Below are 13,777 nucleotides of genomic sequence, written 5' to 3' on the forward strand. Positions count from 1 at the left end.
ACCAGCCGGAGCTGAAAGATGGAGCATTCAGAAGAAAGTCCAGAAGGATCTCAACTTAGTAATCTTAGTAAATTTTAGTTATCTTACTAAAAGATAAACTATTTCTAACAAAGCTTAAATTTGTCAAAAGGGTCAAGCTGTCCTACAAGTGACTTAACCCACCTGTCAGAAAAAAAAATCCCAGCACTCTTTAAAGAAACACAACAAAATCTACATGTTCAATAATGTAATGGTCACAATGTTAACATCCTTTCAAAAATCAACAGACACAAAAAGAGCCATTTATATATGTGCGCACACACACACACACACACACACACACACACACACACACACACAAAGAAAATAACGGTCAAAGTTTTCCAGATTTGGTTAAAACTATAAACTTATAGGTCTAACTATAAACTCAGATCCAAGAATTTTCAATCAGCCTCATTTAGGAAAAAAACAAAGAAAACTACACAAAAGCACATCATAATCAAATTATTGAAAACCAGTAATAAGAGAATATCTTAAAAGCAATCATAGAAAAATTTTCTACAATAAAACAGAATGACTCCTACCTCCTCATCAGAAACAGTACAAAGCCCCACTACCCACTAAAAAATAAGAATGACATCTTTAAAGTGTTGGAAGTAAAATAAACAAAATAAAAACTGTCAAATTAGAATTCTGTATTCAGAAAAGACAATCATTAAAAATTAAAAATAAAATAAAGATATTTTCAGACAAACAAAAGCTGAATTTGTCACTAACAGACCTACACTTTAAGAAATGTTAAAGGAAGATTTTTATGTAGATTGAAAATGCTATCAGAAAGAAATGTGGGGCCTACACCAAAAAAACAAGAGAGTCAGAAATGGCAAGTAAATGTAAAATAATTGTTTTCTTATTTAAAAAAATTTTTGAAAATGGAGTTGCATTTTCAAAACAAAATGAGTAGCAATGTACTGTGGGGGAATAGAATATATGTAGTAGTAGTGAATTATAGGACAACAATAGCATAAACAATGGGATTAGAAATGGAAGAATTTTGTTATGCAGTTGTATCGTATATGAAGTGACATAATACTATTTAATGGTAGACTGATTAAGATGCATATTGTAACTAATAAAGCAACAACTTTACAGTATAGCTAATAATCTAAAATAAAAGATAAAGTGGAATACTCAAGAGCAGAAAAAGGTAATAAGAAACAAAATCTATATGGGACAAGTAGAAAAGAAAAATCAAGATGGGAGACTTAAACCCAGCCATATCAATAATTCATTAAATATTGACCATCAACCCAAAAAAAAAGGACAGAGTATATATTGTATTATTCCATTTATGAAATTCTAGAATAGGTAAAATAAATAAAAAGGATCATAGGTTGCCTGGGGCCAAGGGTTTTAACCAAAAATAAGCATGAGAAATCTCTTTAGAGTATGAAATATTCTATATCTTGATTTGGGTGATGGCTATTTGGTGTGTACATTTGGTACTTAAATGGGTGTGTTTCATTGTATACAAATAATACTTCAATACTTCTTTTAAAAAGTTTAAAAAAAAATCTTAAAATGGTAAACAGATTTGAACCCAAGCAGCCTGTAAACAAGGGTTAATGTTCTTACTAATTCACGAGGCCTCTTCTTGTCTGGCCTGAGCACTTAAGTCATCCACTTAATATAATTTTCTGACACATAATATTGTGACTTAAAAAAAAAAGGTGCTAAGTTTTTCTTTCCTTGGAAGGAAAAGTTGAAGACCTAAAAATTAATTTATCAAGAAATGCCTAAAAATTTATATGATGACATTGGTGATGAACATTACCAGACAAAGAAGAGATTTATATTGTGTTCCTAGGTGAGAAGTCACTCTTGTAGAGAAAGCACTTACCCTCAATTTTCTATAGACAGGTAATGTAATGACAATAAAAATTCCAATGAGAGTTTATGGGAGGAAGGCAAGATGCTTAGAAAATTGACTTGAAATTTTATCTGAAAAAATAGGCAAGAATAGTCAAAGGTTTTGAAAAACCAAAAAGGAGGGTAACACATCTTTTAAAAGCTAGTAATTAAAGCAATGTGGTACTAATGAAAGGACAAACAAAATTCTGAGTAGTAAAATAGAAACATGTATATATGGAAATATGTTATAGAATGTTAACATTGTATTCAAATGAGCTGCAAAGGGATAGATTGTTTAATAAATGGTATTGAAGTAACTGAATACTCATTCATAAAAAAAATTAATTTAGGCCTCACTTTTCACTACACAATAAAATAAATTCCAACCAGATTAAGGATTTAGACAAAGAAGAAACTATAAAGGTACTGAAAGCAAATGTTAAGGACCACTTGCATATCTTAAAGGAATGTTTTTAAAGATGACAGGAACCCAGAAGTCATTAAGATAAACTGAAAGATATGACTACATACAAATTTAAAACTTGTGTAGAGCAAACAACTCTACATTACAAAATTAAAAGCAAAGAACCAACTGGGAATACCTGCAAATTCTACCAGGAAGAGAAGATTAACATACTTAACACATAAAGAGATCTTATACGTGAAACCATCACTCCAATATATTTGTGGTTATAAGCAAGTTAAAATATAAACATCCTTTCATTTTGAAATTCCACGTCTGAAACATATTCAACAGAATATGTAGAATATACATTCAACAGAATAGATAGATTAAATTTGTCTTGGCTCATCAAGGATTTTTATTTCAGTAGTCTTTGTAATGTGGATAAAAATCTGAAGTGCATATTAATGAGGATTGATTAAACTATGATATACTGATGCAAGAATATTCAGATATTCAAAAGAATAAGCTATCTATAGGTGCTGATATACAAGGTGTTACATCTCATTTTATATACTGATCTCATTTTTATTTAAAAAATTATACAGTGGAGGTTAGAGCAGGGAAATATACTTTAAGTATTTCATTTTCAATTAAAAAAATATGTACATTCATTCTCCAGTCTTTGGATATAGGACCAAGGACTTTTAATTATGGGTCAACCTGTCTTTTCTGATTAAACCATACCCCTAAAATATTGCTTAAGATTTCTGGTTTCAATTTCTCTAAAGTGGAATAAGGACTCTAAAACATTTGAAAAGCAAGCCGGGTGCCCACTCTATCTAGATTTATATTTTCTCCAATTTTTTACAGTTATCTTTCCCCCTCCTAGTTGATTGCAGTTTTTCTTAACATCTAGCCCTTAGCAAATCTTTTCAAAGAATTAGACTTAGTTTAAATAGGAACAGTAATTTCCCTTCACATTTGCATTTTGGTCTATATGTTTCAGTAAAATTGCAAAATTACTATTAAAAAATACAGCTAGAATAAATGGCTTGTAAACAAATAAGATTAACTTTTGACAAACAAAACTCAATCTCTAATAACATTCATGCTTATTAATCAATCTCATGAAATTTTTAAACTTGAGTCAGTTTAACGGAGCATCATTAACTGTTATCAGCTGATGAAATCAAGTCCAATATGGTAGTCACTAGCCATGGCTATAGAGCACTTGAAAAGTGGTTAATCTGAACTGAGATGTACTATCAATGTGAAATACATACCAGATCTTGAGGACTTCGTATTGAAAAGAGAATGCAAAATACCATGACAAAGACTTTTTATATTGATCAGAAGTTGAAATAACAATATTTTGCAAACACTGGATTAAATAAAACATATTATTAAAATTAATTTTACTTAAAAAAATTTTTAATGTGGCTAATAGCAAGTTTTACATTACAAATGTCATTCTCATTATATTTCAGTTAGGTAGTGCTGTTCTAGACCTGCAAACATCCTTCATTCAATGGTGATATCATCTGTAAAGTTCTACTTGAAACAATGAATCAGACTTTCTTTTTCATCATCTTTGTTACCTGAGTCCAAGACACTTGGGAGTAACATTTTTTAGAAGTCTCTCTAAGCCTGTGGCTCTATTTGGTCTATCTGCTGCCTATTTTAGCATGGCCTGTGAGCTTCAAAGAGTTTATGTGTTTTTAAATGGTTGCAAAAATACTCAGAAGATGATTCGTATTTTGTGATGTGTAAAAATTACATGAAATTCGAATTTCAGTACCTATAAAGTAAAGTTTTATGGGCCTGTAGCCACACTCAACTTCTACATTACCTATGGCTACTTCATGCTATAAAGGCATACATAGTTGAGTAGTTGGAACAGAGACTGTTTCCTGCAAAGTCTATGATATTTACTATCTGGCCTTTTACGGGAAAACTGGATGACCCCTGCTCTCTGTCTTCCCTCAGAGGTCATGGGCATAGTTAGCTGCAAAGTGCATCTACAGGATCTGGAGAAACAATGAGAAGGGAAAACTCTGTTTCCCTTTTAACCTCTACCAGAGATTAGTTTAGATTTCCAGATTCTTAATTCACTTCTACCATTATTGTTCTTGACTCAAGAATGTGTTTAGAACCCCAGCTTCTGGGACAGTCTCTTCTGGGACAGTTTGTTAAGTTTGTTTTTGCTTCTGATACGTGTTCCTTTTATTTCAAAATACAACAGGTTTTTTTTTTCTGGGACTGGTTTTACACAGATGGCTTGACAAAAATGCCCGAGATCTGCAGCACCAAATGGTCAATGCATGCCGTTACCTGCCATTCACCAGGGCTCCCGCTGTGGCTGCCACCGCCGCCCTCTGAGGGCCTGCACAGCCACTGCTCTTTGGGGTCCAGCCTATGGGTAACATTTTCAGTTTTCTTTTAAACCTTCTGTTCATTTGCAGGACTGTTCCTCAACCCATGGTTTCTCAGGTACCTACCTCAGTAGACCCTGTGAACGCAATCTTGTCTATGCCAATGTGAGAAGCTATTGCTGCCCCAGCCGTTGGCCCGTATCCTGGCAAAATATTGATGACTCCTGGTGGAAAGCCAGCCTAACAAAACAGAATTGGAGGAAATGTGGCTTGTGAAAGCTGCTGAAGCACGTTAAATCAGCTATGCTCCTGTAGGCCCCAACTGTAAGGGGAGTGGGAGCCACCCCTGAAGGCGGTTTCTCTCACCTCCTTGATGAGGGCTCCCATGTAGAGCGCGCTGAGTGGTGTTTGTTCTGCTGGTTTAATGACTACTGTATTGCCACAGCACAGAGCTGGAGCAATCTTCCAGGCAAACATCAGCAGGGGGAAGTTCCACTGAAAGGGAAAAACTCAAGGTTGATAGATGGAAAAATATTCCTCCACTATTTTGCTTTCAAGCTGTGAATTCTCAGATTTCTCAGACTAGTCCTCAACATAAATCTTGTACCACCACAAAGTACATAGATGAGATGTTTGGATTTTTGTAATTATTTCATTAAGAATAGAATAGGACTGACCTTGAAAATCTCTCTTTTTCCTTCTGTTCAGCAAATGACTATATTCCAACTACCCACCAAAAGAAATCTCAGGGTAAAAAGAGAGTCATTGTTTTTTCTTTGTTTTGTTTTGGTTTTTCATTGTTGTTATTTTATGCTTTTAAAGTTAAACTTTGATTCCAGTAAGTTCTTGTATATGAAAACTTTTTCTTCCACTTGTGATTTTTACACCAGGGATTTCAGACTGATTTGAAAGCTCTTCAGTGTCAAAGAAAAGAAAATTAGAAAACAGGAAAGGAAATTCCAGCTGTAAACTATATTTAAGTTAATGTGTATTTCAAGGTAGCATCTTTTCTTTAAATATACATATTATCACAAAACATGTGATTACAAAAAAAGAAAGTGCACCTACTGGTGAGTATCTAAGAGTTTTAGTTTTTCCACTGCAAAATAAGCCAGTGAAGACTCAGCTTAAATATATGTGAGTATCTGAATTCAGGGCCTAAAATGGTTTAAACTGATTTTAAAAGGATATGAAGCTTGTACGGTCATAAGCACAGACATGAACCTCAGTACTATCAGGTGTCATTGATAATTTCATTAAGAAAGAAAACAGAGAGCCTGGTCCCCTGACTGCAGCCCCTGACCACAGTGTGTTTCTGCCTGAAGCGTCTCAGCTGCCATCCTTGAAAGATTCTCACTGGTCCTGGCAAGCTTGCAAAAATATACAAGTGTCTTGCCTTCACCAAACACCCAATTTCTTTTCCCCTTAGATGTTTATAAACTTGGGAGTCCACAGTGATGTTTTAATTCCATCTACAGTATATAAATCTTGGAGTGCAGTAATTGAGCTGGAGCTGGCTGACAAGGGCTCTTGTCCTGTCAGTGAAAGCTGCGGCTCTCAGAGTCTGGGGAAGAACAAGAGGAGCAGGTCTGAGTTCCAGCAATTAGGGTGACAGACCTCACCTTTGCTCTGATCTGAGAGGGACTTTCCTGGGTGGGGGTGGGAGGGTCGGGGGAGGTCAGGAGCAGAAGATTTTAAACCAAACCTAAATTTCATAATAACCTGGACTTGCAGATTGTTAAAAAAAAAATTAGTACCTCTCAACAATCTTTGGCCCCCCCCAAAGCCAAAGATTATCTTGAATTACTCTACCATATTTTGAAAAGAGAAAATTTCTGGTCTATACTGTGAAAGTTTAGTCTGAGCCGCCCCTGAAATCCTTCCCAGAACGATTAGCTAGGACTGTTGGAAGATTCGACGATGTTTTGTATAGTGCCAAGGCTGTGTATGAGAGAAAGAGAAAAAAGACAACGTTTAATGTTCCAATCCAAACACTAAGCACTACATCTATTTCCTTTTACAAGACATACAACAGCCCGGCATGGTTTCAATTATGACTGTGACGTTAATTGTACTGCTGTGTCTTCTGTGGAGTCTTCTATCTAGATTCTTATGAAAAGAAACAGTGGGAAAGAATGGGATTAAAAGACCATATAAAACAATACGCCTGGAAAGATGGTGAGTCACAGTTCTAAAAAATAAACAAGCAAATATAACAAGGCATTAATTTTCCATAAGCACAAGGGACATCCATAACCAAGGGCAGGTTATTAATACACTGGGCTTTGCTTTGCTTATTTTAATCATGAGAATTCCATGACTTGAGAACTCAACTCCTGGTAACAGAGCTGAAACCCTATTAACCTGTTCAAATAAGCATTTGCAGGGAGGCTGTTAAAGATATGTCAACAACATGAGCTCAGTTTTTTTTCCCCTAGTAATGGAAAACACGCATCGCTGAGGTCCATGCTTTATGTATCTTTAAAAGAAGTAGTTCTAATGAAAATAAATATGAGGTGTGAGGAGATACACTCACCGGGATGATCTGTCCACACACTCCAATGGGTTCATGTCTTGTAAAGGTAAAATAGTCTCCATCTGAAAGAAGTGAGCATGGTCACTACCAAGGAGTTCAGCGTAGAAGAAACAAATGCAGAGGGAGACCTTGAGTGGCAGCAAAAAGCAGCAATAAAGTTGAAAAAGCGCCCTACTCCACATGTATGAGAGCTGCTAGAGAACCGTCACTCGGCATAGGGTAGCCCCCGATATGGCTCCAGGACAATCAGAGTGCGGATGCGAGGACCGCGAAGGCAATATGAAGGGCAAGTTTATGACACTAGAAGTGGTCCTCAGGGTGGAGGCAGGGGGAAGAGTTGAGCTGGAATCTGGAAAATACTAATTTTTATATTAAATATTAAAATGACACATATGTCAAACAGTTATTTGATCTAAAAACTGAGTTACCTCAAAATTTAAAACAACTTTCTAAAGTACTGAAAAAAAAAAACTAAGCAAAATGTTATTGGGTAAATTTAAAATGCCAGGCAATTGAAAAAAGTGAGGAGTAAAAGTAAGACTTATTTCATAACTCAGTCCAGGTGTTAAATGCACGTCCTGGGAGCTGAAGGAACACGGGCATGTCTAGGCCTATTTCAAGAAGGTAAAAATCCACTTTAAAGAAGATCCCATCAATAACCCAAAACTTCCATCTTCAAAGTGGCCATGGAAATGAGGACCATTTAATGACTTTGTCTTCCTTATAGAAGCAATAGGCAATTGGGATAATTACCCGGGAGATCAAACCAGATTATTCTTTAACAATGCCAGTATGTTTATCTGAATCATTTTAAATAGTTGATTGAAATAACCAAAGAATGACTTGTTTTGGGCATGCGGCTTTTCATCTCTGACACTGGACGAGGTCTTTGCCTTTCCCATGATTGCCAACCTTTTGGCCACTTCACTGATAATTTGTTTTCTCTCCCAAAAGCCATCCCTCAGGGAAAGTGAAGACTGTCAGTGAACAGTCAAGAAAAGCGTAGTAGGGATGGGGACAAAGGCAGAGATGGGAGCAGAGTGTGGGTTGGGGGAGGAGAAATTTTAACATTGTCTCTCAACATGCTGGGATCACTAATACTTATCACACAGAATTGTTTTAATTAAATTCAAAATTATACATTTAATAATTAAAGGACTCTCCCTCTTTCCCCACCCTGGACTTCTTCCCAGAATTCATAGCTATCTGCTGCTGGTACATCTTTTCAAAGAACTTTTTTTCACACACAAGAATATGTAGCACCCTTTTATCCTCTCTTGCTCTTCCTTTCTTTTTTTTTAATACAAATGGGATCACATGATTCACAGCCTTTTTTATTTTGGTTTTATACACTCTTTTTTTTTTTTCATATAAAGCTAACACATTTTTTTTTAAACTGCTGAATGTTATTCCACTGGCTCAATAAATAATGGTACTACTGTAAACTGTCCTGAGGGACACAGAGATTACTTCCAGTTTAGATTAGTATAAATAATGCTGTACACACTATCATTTTATATATCTTTTCATACTGTGGAATTTCATGGTCAAAGTGTATGTGCATTTCACATTTTGACAAATATTGCCAAATCACCATTCAGAAAAGTTACACAATTCACAATTCCGACAACATGATATTTTTTTCTTATCATTTAACACTAGGGTTTTTCAAACATTTAATTTCAGTCAACTGACAGGTGGAAAATGCCAATTTCTTCTTTAATGATACATGGGTTGTATATCTTTTCATGTTTACTGGCCATTCCCAATATTTCTCTTCAGGTTTATATCCTTTGCCATTTTTCTATTGGGTTATTCACCTTTTTATTCACTTGAAAAACTATGCATATTAAGGAAATTAGGTCTTTGCTATATGTATATACAAAGTTCTTTCCGAATCTGCTGCTTGTCTCCTAATTTTGTTTCGCGTATATTACTTTAAATAGAAGAAATTAAGAAGTAGGCAGCATTCTGCAACCATAGGAAGGAAATTCTTTTAGAATATATGTGCATTACAACAACAAAATAGCCAAAATGTAGAAATTGTCCATAGGATGACAGTAAGAATTCTGAATAATATTTAAAAATCAAATTAACTATCTTAGCTTTGTATGCAGGCAATTTAGGAATTTTCATGGATACCATTCTTTTTGATAGAGCAATTTACAACCCTTCTTCAATTTATAAATCTCCAGAAAGCTTTTGTTTTATCAATGATATCTGTGTGTTTTAATGTCTCACATTGCTTTTTCAGAAGATATAAATGCAATGTCAGACTTCTCTTCCTAGGAGGGGTTTTATGAGAAGCAATGACACTGACTAATAGGCTGGAGTTTCATTTGCAAGGAAATCTTTCCCAACTAAACTCTGTAATTTGGCTAAGGTGAGGGACTCAGGTGGGTAATCACAAACCACAGAATCAGAGTGGAATGCCAAAATAGAGTGAAATGGACTGAGAAAAAATGGGACTAAGAACTGAACAACAAAGGAGGTGTTTATTTTAGTAGCATATGTGGGAAACTGGGATTGTTCAGGTAAAATCCACAGGCACTTACACATTCACAAAGCACCTCCCCCTCTACAGTCTAAAGGTTTAAGAATTCAGTTGTATCATTTTTTATAATTTTGAAAGTCACTGAAGAAATGAAAGAAGAAAAAATGTAGGCAAAGTCTTAAAAATCTGACCTCATAAGGAATAGAATCCAATGTCATAATTGTGTCCCAAGAGAAACTGTGTTATGGGAAATGAAAACTTTCCTGGATAAACTGTTCACAGATTTGACATTTAGCTAATGGCTGGTGCAAAGAAAGGGATTGAAGAATCTTCTATCCCTATAGTTCCTCTAAGTAGTAAATAAAAAAAAACAAAGGGTATTTTGGTGCTTGAACTCTTCCCAAAAGAGAACTGAGTAAAAGAGAGAAAAAGGAGCCCTAGACCTTGGGCTCAGTTATATTCTCAGCTGGTCAGTGGAAGATGATTCTGGATACCCCTAGTCTGACCTGGGATGCCTGGCAAACATGAGAGCTACGCCTCCTATATGTACCCTTGGCTAGACTAAGTACCTTGGTTGGTACTTATTAGTGCTTAGTAACACAGGACCTGAAACACAGCAGGTGCTCAAAAAATACCTGTTGAGTGAATGAATGCAAGAAGGAATGAGTGAGTGACAGAGATTGAAGGTGATACCTGGTAGAGGAGGTGAAGAAAGAACTCTTCCCATTACATGGTAGGTTGCCTAGGCTTGCTAAATGGGAAAGAGTGAAAGAAACAATAGCATAATTCTTCCGGCTCTTCCTAGTTCTTTTCCTTTAGTGTCAGAGATACTATGCTGGCAAACCACAGGGTGTGATTCAATGTAATAAAGCTGTCTTGTATTTTAACACTGAAAAATCCTTCATGTTTATTTTTTATGGGTGACCAGACAGAACTGTGCTTTTCATCCCTGTATTCCCTCTAGGAACAATAGTTCAGGATTCACTAATGAAGCATTCACATTGATTTTACAGAACATAATTCACCATGAATAATAAGAATCAATTGTGTATTAATCCAAAAAGCTCAGAGGGTTAAGGACTTCACCAAGGGGACTAGCCTCTTCCTCTTCCTGCCCTGATGAATTGTTCTCCCTAAGAACGGGGTCTACAATGGCTTAGGCAGAAAGAGAATTGGATTTGAATCTCACACCTGCCACTTATTAGCCATGTGACTTTGTTCAAGATACTAAACCCTTGCTGACTCATTTTCTTACCTGCCAAGTGGGTACATACTTTTTAAAATCCAACCTGTCTCACAGAGTCATGTAGACTCTGCATGTGAAAGAACATTTTACACTCAAGTGCTATGCAAATATAAAGCACATTTTTCATTTGTAATTCCAAACATAAAATCGGGGTGTTTCGCAGGAAATGCATTTAATGCAATAATGACCTCATGGTTAAAGGTTAGGAGCCTTCTCATATTCCAGATTTCATTGGAAAAAGCCAAGAATGCAGAGACAAAATCAAGTTGATGTTAAATTATGGAATTACAAATGACAACACAAATGGAATGACTGAACAAATTTGAGAATAAGAAAGTGAATAATAATGAGCCCTCCTTCCTCTGATCTTCCCTGTGGCCCCCTGGTTTGGTCCAGCCTCATTCACTAATAATGAACTAGGCAAGCAGGTGAGCTGGTTCTCAGTAGCACACAGGCAAGCCCAAATGCATCTACAATGGAAACATAGTACAAGGCTGCCAAGTTCATGTTTGCCTCCAACCTGAGGCATACTGAGGCACACAGCTCTGACATCCCCAACTCCTAGCCTCCTAGCTCTGCCCACAGACCTGACTCCCTCTAGAGTCTTATGTTCTTTGTATCCTTTTAATTGCTCTTTAAGAACAATTAGGGAAACAAAAATTTACTTAGTATTTAAGAGAATTATTCACTTCCTTCCCTGCACAGGCTGAGCAGCAGTTTATGAGTAAAGGTGGGAGACTACTGTGAAAGCCTTTTCTAAGCCCTATATTTCTAACCCTTAGGTCAACATCCTCAGGATCTCCAAAGAGCAACAGAAGAAAACAGTGAGACTTATGGACCAATCACCTCTACTGCCGGATAAAGTCACAGTAAAGCTTCAAACATCATCAGATACTCCAATAAATCTGTATCTAATCAGGGTCTTCTCTCCTAAAGCAAAAGAAAACCGAGACATTTTTAGGCCAAACAGATTTATGTGTATAGCTTTCTGTTCACCTCATTTCTAGGATATCTTGTAAATCATTTGAAAGCATATTGAAATGCCTGAAATGTATTTGTTGTTTTAATAGTGAAAGAACAGATGGGGTGTGGGGCAAAGAAAACCTAGGGCCTTCGATCTTATAAATTTACCATTCTCTATTAAAATTGAAGCAGCCAACCCAAAAAGTCTCATACATGTCCTATTTTTAACAAAGGTTTTAATTCTCAGGTATGTTTATACAAAATAGTGACTCTGCCTTACCTAGGCCATTCCCAAGTCCTGCAAGTGGTGCTACAGAACATGGTTCTGTCATATCCATACAGCCAGGACCAAACTAAGATTCTGACATGTCCTAAAAGCAATCTTCTCCATCCTTCTGAGACTACTGAATAAGGGAAACCTCTGACTGGTAGGGAAGTGTCTACAACTGGAAATCCATTTTCTAAAGACTGACTTTCCACATGTCACCATCACTCATGGAGGCCATTTAAAAATAGTCATTGAAATTTCTATTCTGTCCCTTCTCCACTCTTCCTGTGACTTCATCTCTCCTTGCCCCATGAGTAAATGATGCATCACAATAGCCACCTGGTTGGTGCTGGTCTCTGTATCCTCTCCTTGCTGCTCAAGACAGAGAGCCAGCATATAGGCATCCCCTGGCAGCTGGTTAGGAATGCAGAATCTCAGGCCCCACCCCAGACCCAGTCAATCAGAAGTGTGTTTGAGGAAGATTCTAGTTGATACATATGTGCATTAAAGTTTGAAAAGCACTGCTCTAAGCCATCCCCTTTTCTGGTAAATCAATATTCCTCAGCCTAGGCAGACCCCAACAAGGCATTCCAAAGTTCTGAGCGTTATGTTCCACTTTGCTTACTATGCACATGGAAAGCAGAGAATACAGGTAGAGTACCTGGCAGAGCACTTAACAGGAGCCAGGAGCCACTCATAAACATGTATTTTCTTCCCTCATCTCTATTCACCACTCCAAACAACCTTATATCTCTTTCACAGTCCCTTTCCTCTCATGGTATCTCTTGCTCCCAGTATCTAAAATGAATCCTTGAGTGAAGTGATTCACCAGGATCTAACATCAAAATTTTGTCTCTGCCACAAAAAAGAATAGAATCTTGCCATTTGCAATAACATGGATGGACCTAGAGGGTATCATGCTGAGCGAAGTAAGTCAGACAGAAAGACAAACACTGTATGACTTTACTTACATGTGGAATCTAAAAAACAAAACAAACAAACAGATTCATAAACATGGAAAACAAACTGGTGATTATCAGACGGGATGGGATGGAGGGATGGGTGACATGGGTGAGAGGGATAAAGAGGCACATAATACAATTATAAAATAAGTTAGTCATGGGGATGAAAGTAGAGCATGGAAAATACAATCAATGATGTTGTAATATCTTCATATGTTGAAAGACAGCAACTGCACCTGTCATGGTGAGCATTTCATGATGAATTGCTGAATCACTATGCTGCACACCTAAAATCAATGTAATATTCCATATCAACTATATTTCAACATAAAAAATTCTGGCTCTACAACTTATATGCTGGGTGAATTAGGAAAACTATGAACTTCTCTAGGCCTCAGTTTCCTCCTCTGTCAATGAAGATGTTAATAATATTGCCTTCCCCATGGGTTGCTGTAAAAGCACCCCATTTAGTATTAGCCATCACTAATCGAGACCTTCTCACCGACAGACTTAGACACTTTCTCTCTCCTTTAAAAGGACCACAGCACCTACATGCCAACCTGTACAATGGAGCACCTAATTGTAACTCTTCTGTTGAGATCTTTGCTTGGTGTTGTTTAAAAAAAAAAAGGTGTAAGGA

The 13,777-nt window shown here is 36.5% G+C and overlaps 1 protein-coding gene across 1 annotated transcript in view; it reads right to left on the reverse strand.

Moving 5' to 3' along the window:
- Positions 1-13,777, reverse strand: part of ALDH1A2 (aldehyde dehydrogenase 1 family member A2) — a 97,856-nt gene that overhangs the window by 30,211 nt on the left and 53,868 nt on the right. The window contains exons 6-8 of the mRNA XM_036903011.2: positions 7,205-7,266; positions 5,035-5,163; positions 4,795-4,908 (exon numbers count right to left, since the gene is read on the reverse strand). Of these exons, the coding sequence (XP_036758906.1) occupies positions 4,795-4,908; positions 5,035-5,163; positions 7,205-7,266 (305 nt within the window). The remainder of the gene's footprint in view (positions 1-4,794; positions 4,909-5,034; positions 5,164-7,204; positions 7,267-13,777) is intronic.

The sequence above is a fragment of the Manis pentadactyla genome, chromosome 11 (genome assembly GCF_030020395.1).
Source record: "Manis pentadactyla isolate mManPen7 chromosome 11, mManPen7.hap1, whole genome shotgun sequence".
Classification (NCBI taxonomy): Eukaryota; Metazoa; Chordata; class Mammalia; order Pholidota; family Manidae; genus Manis; species Manis pentadactyla.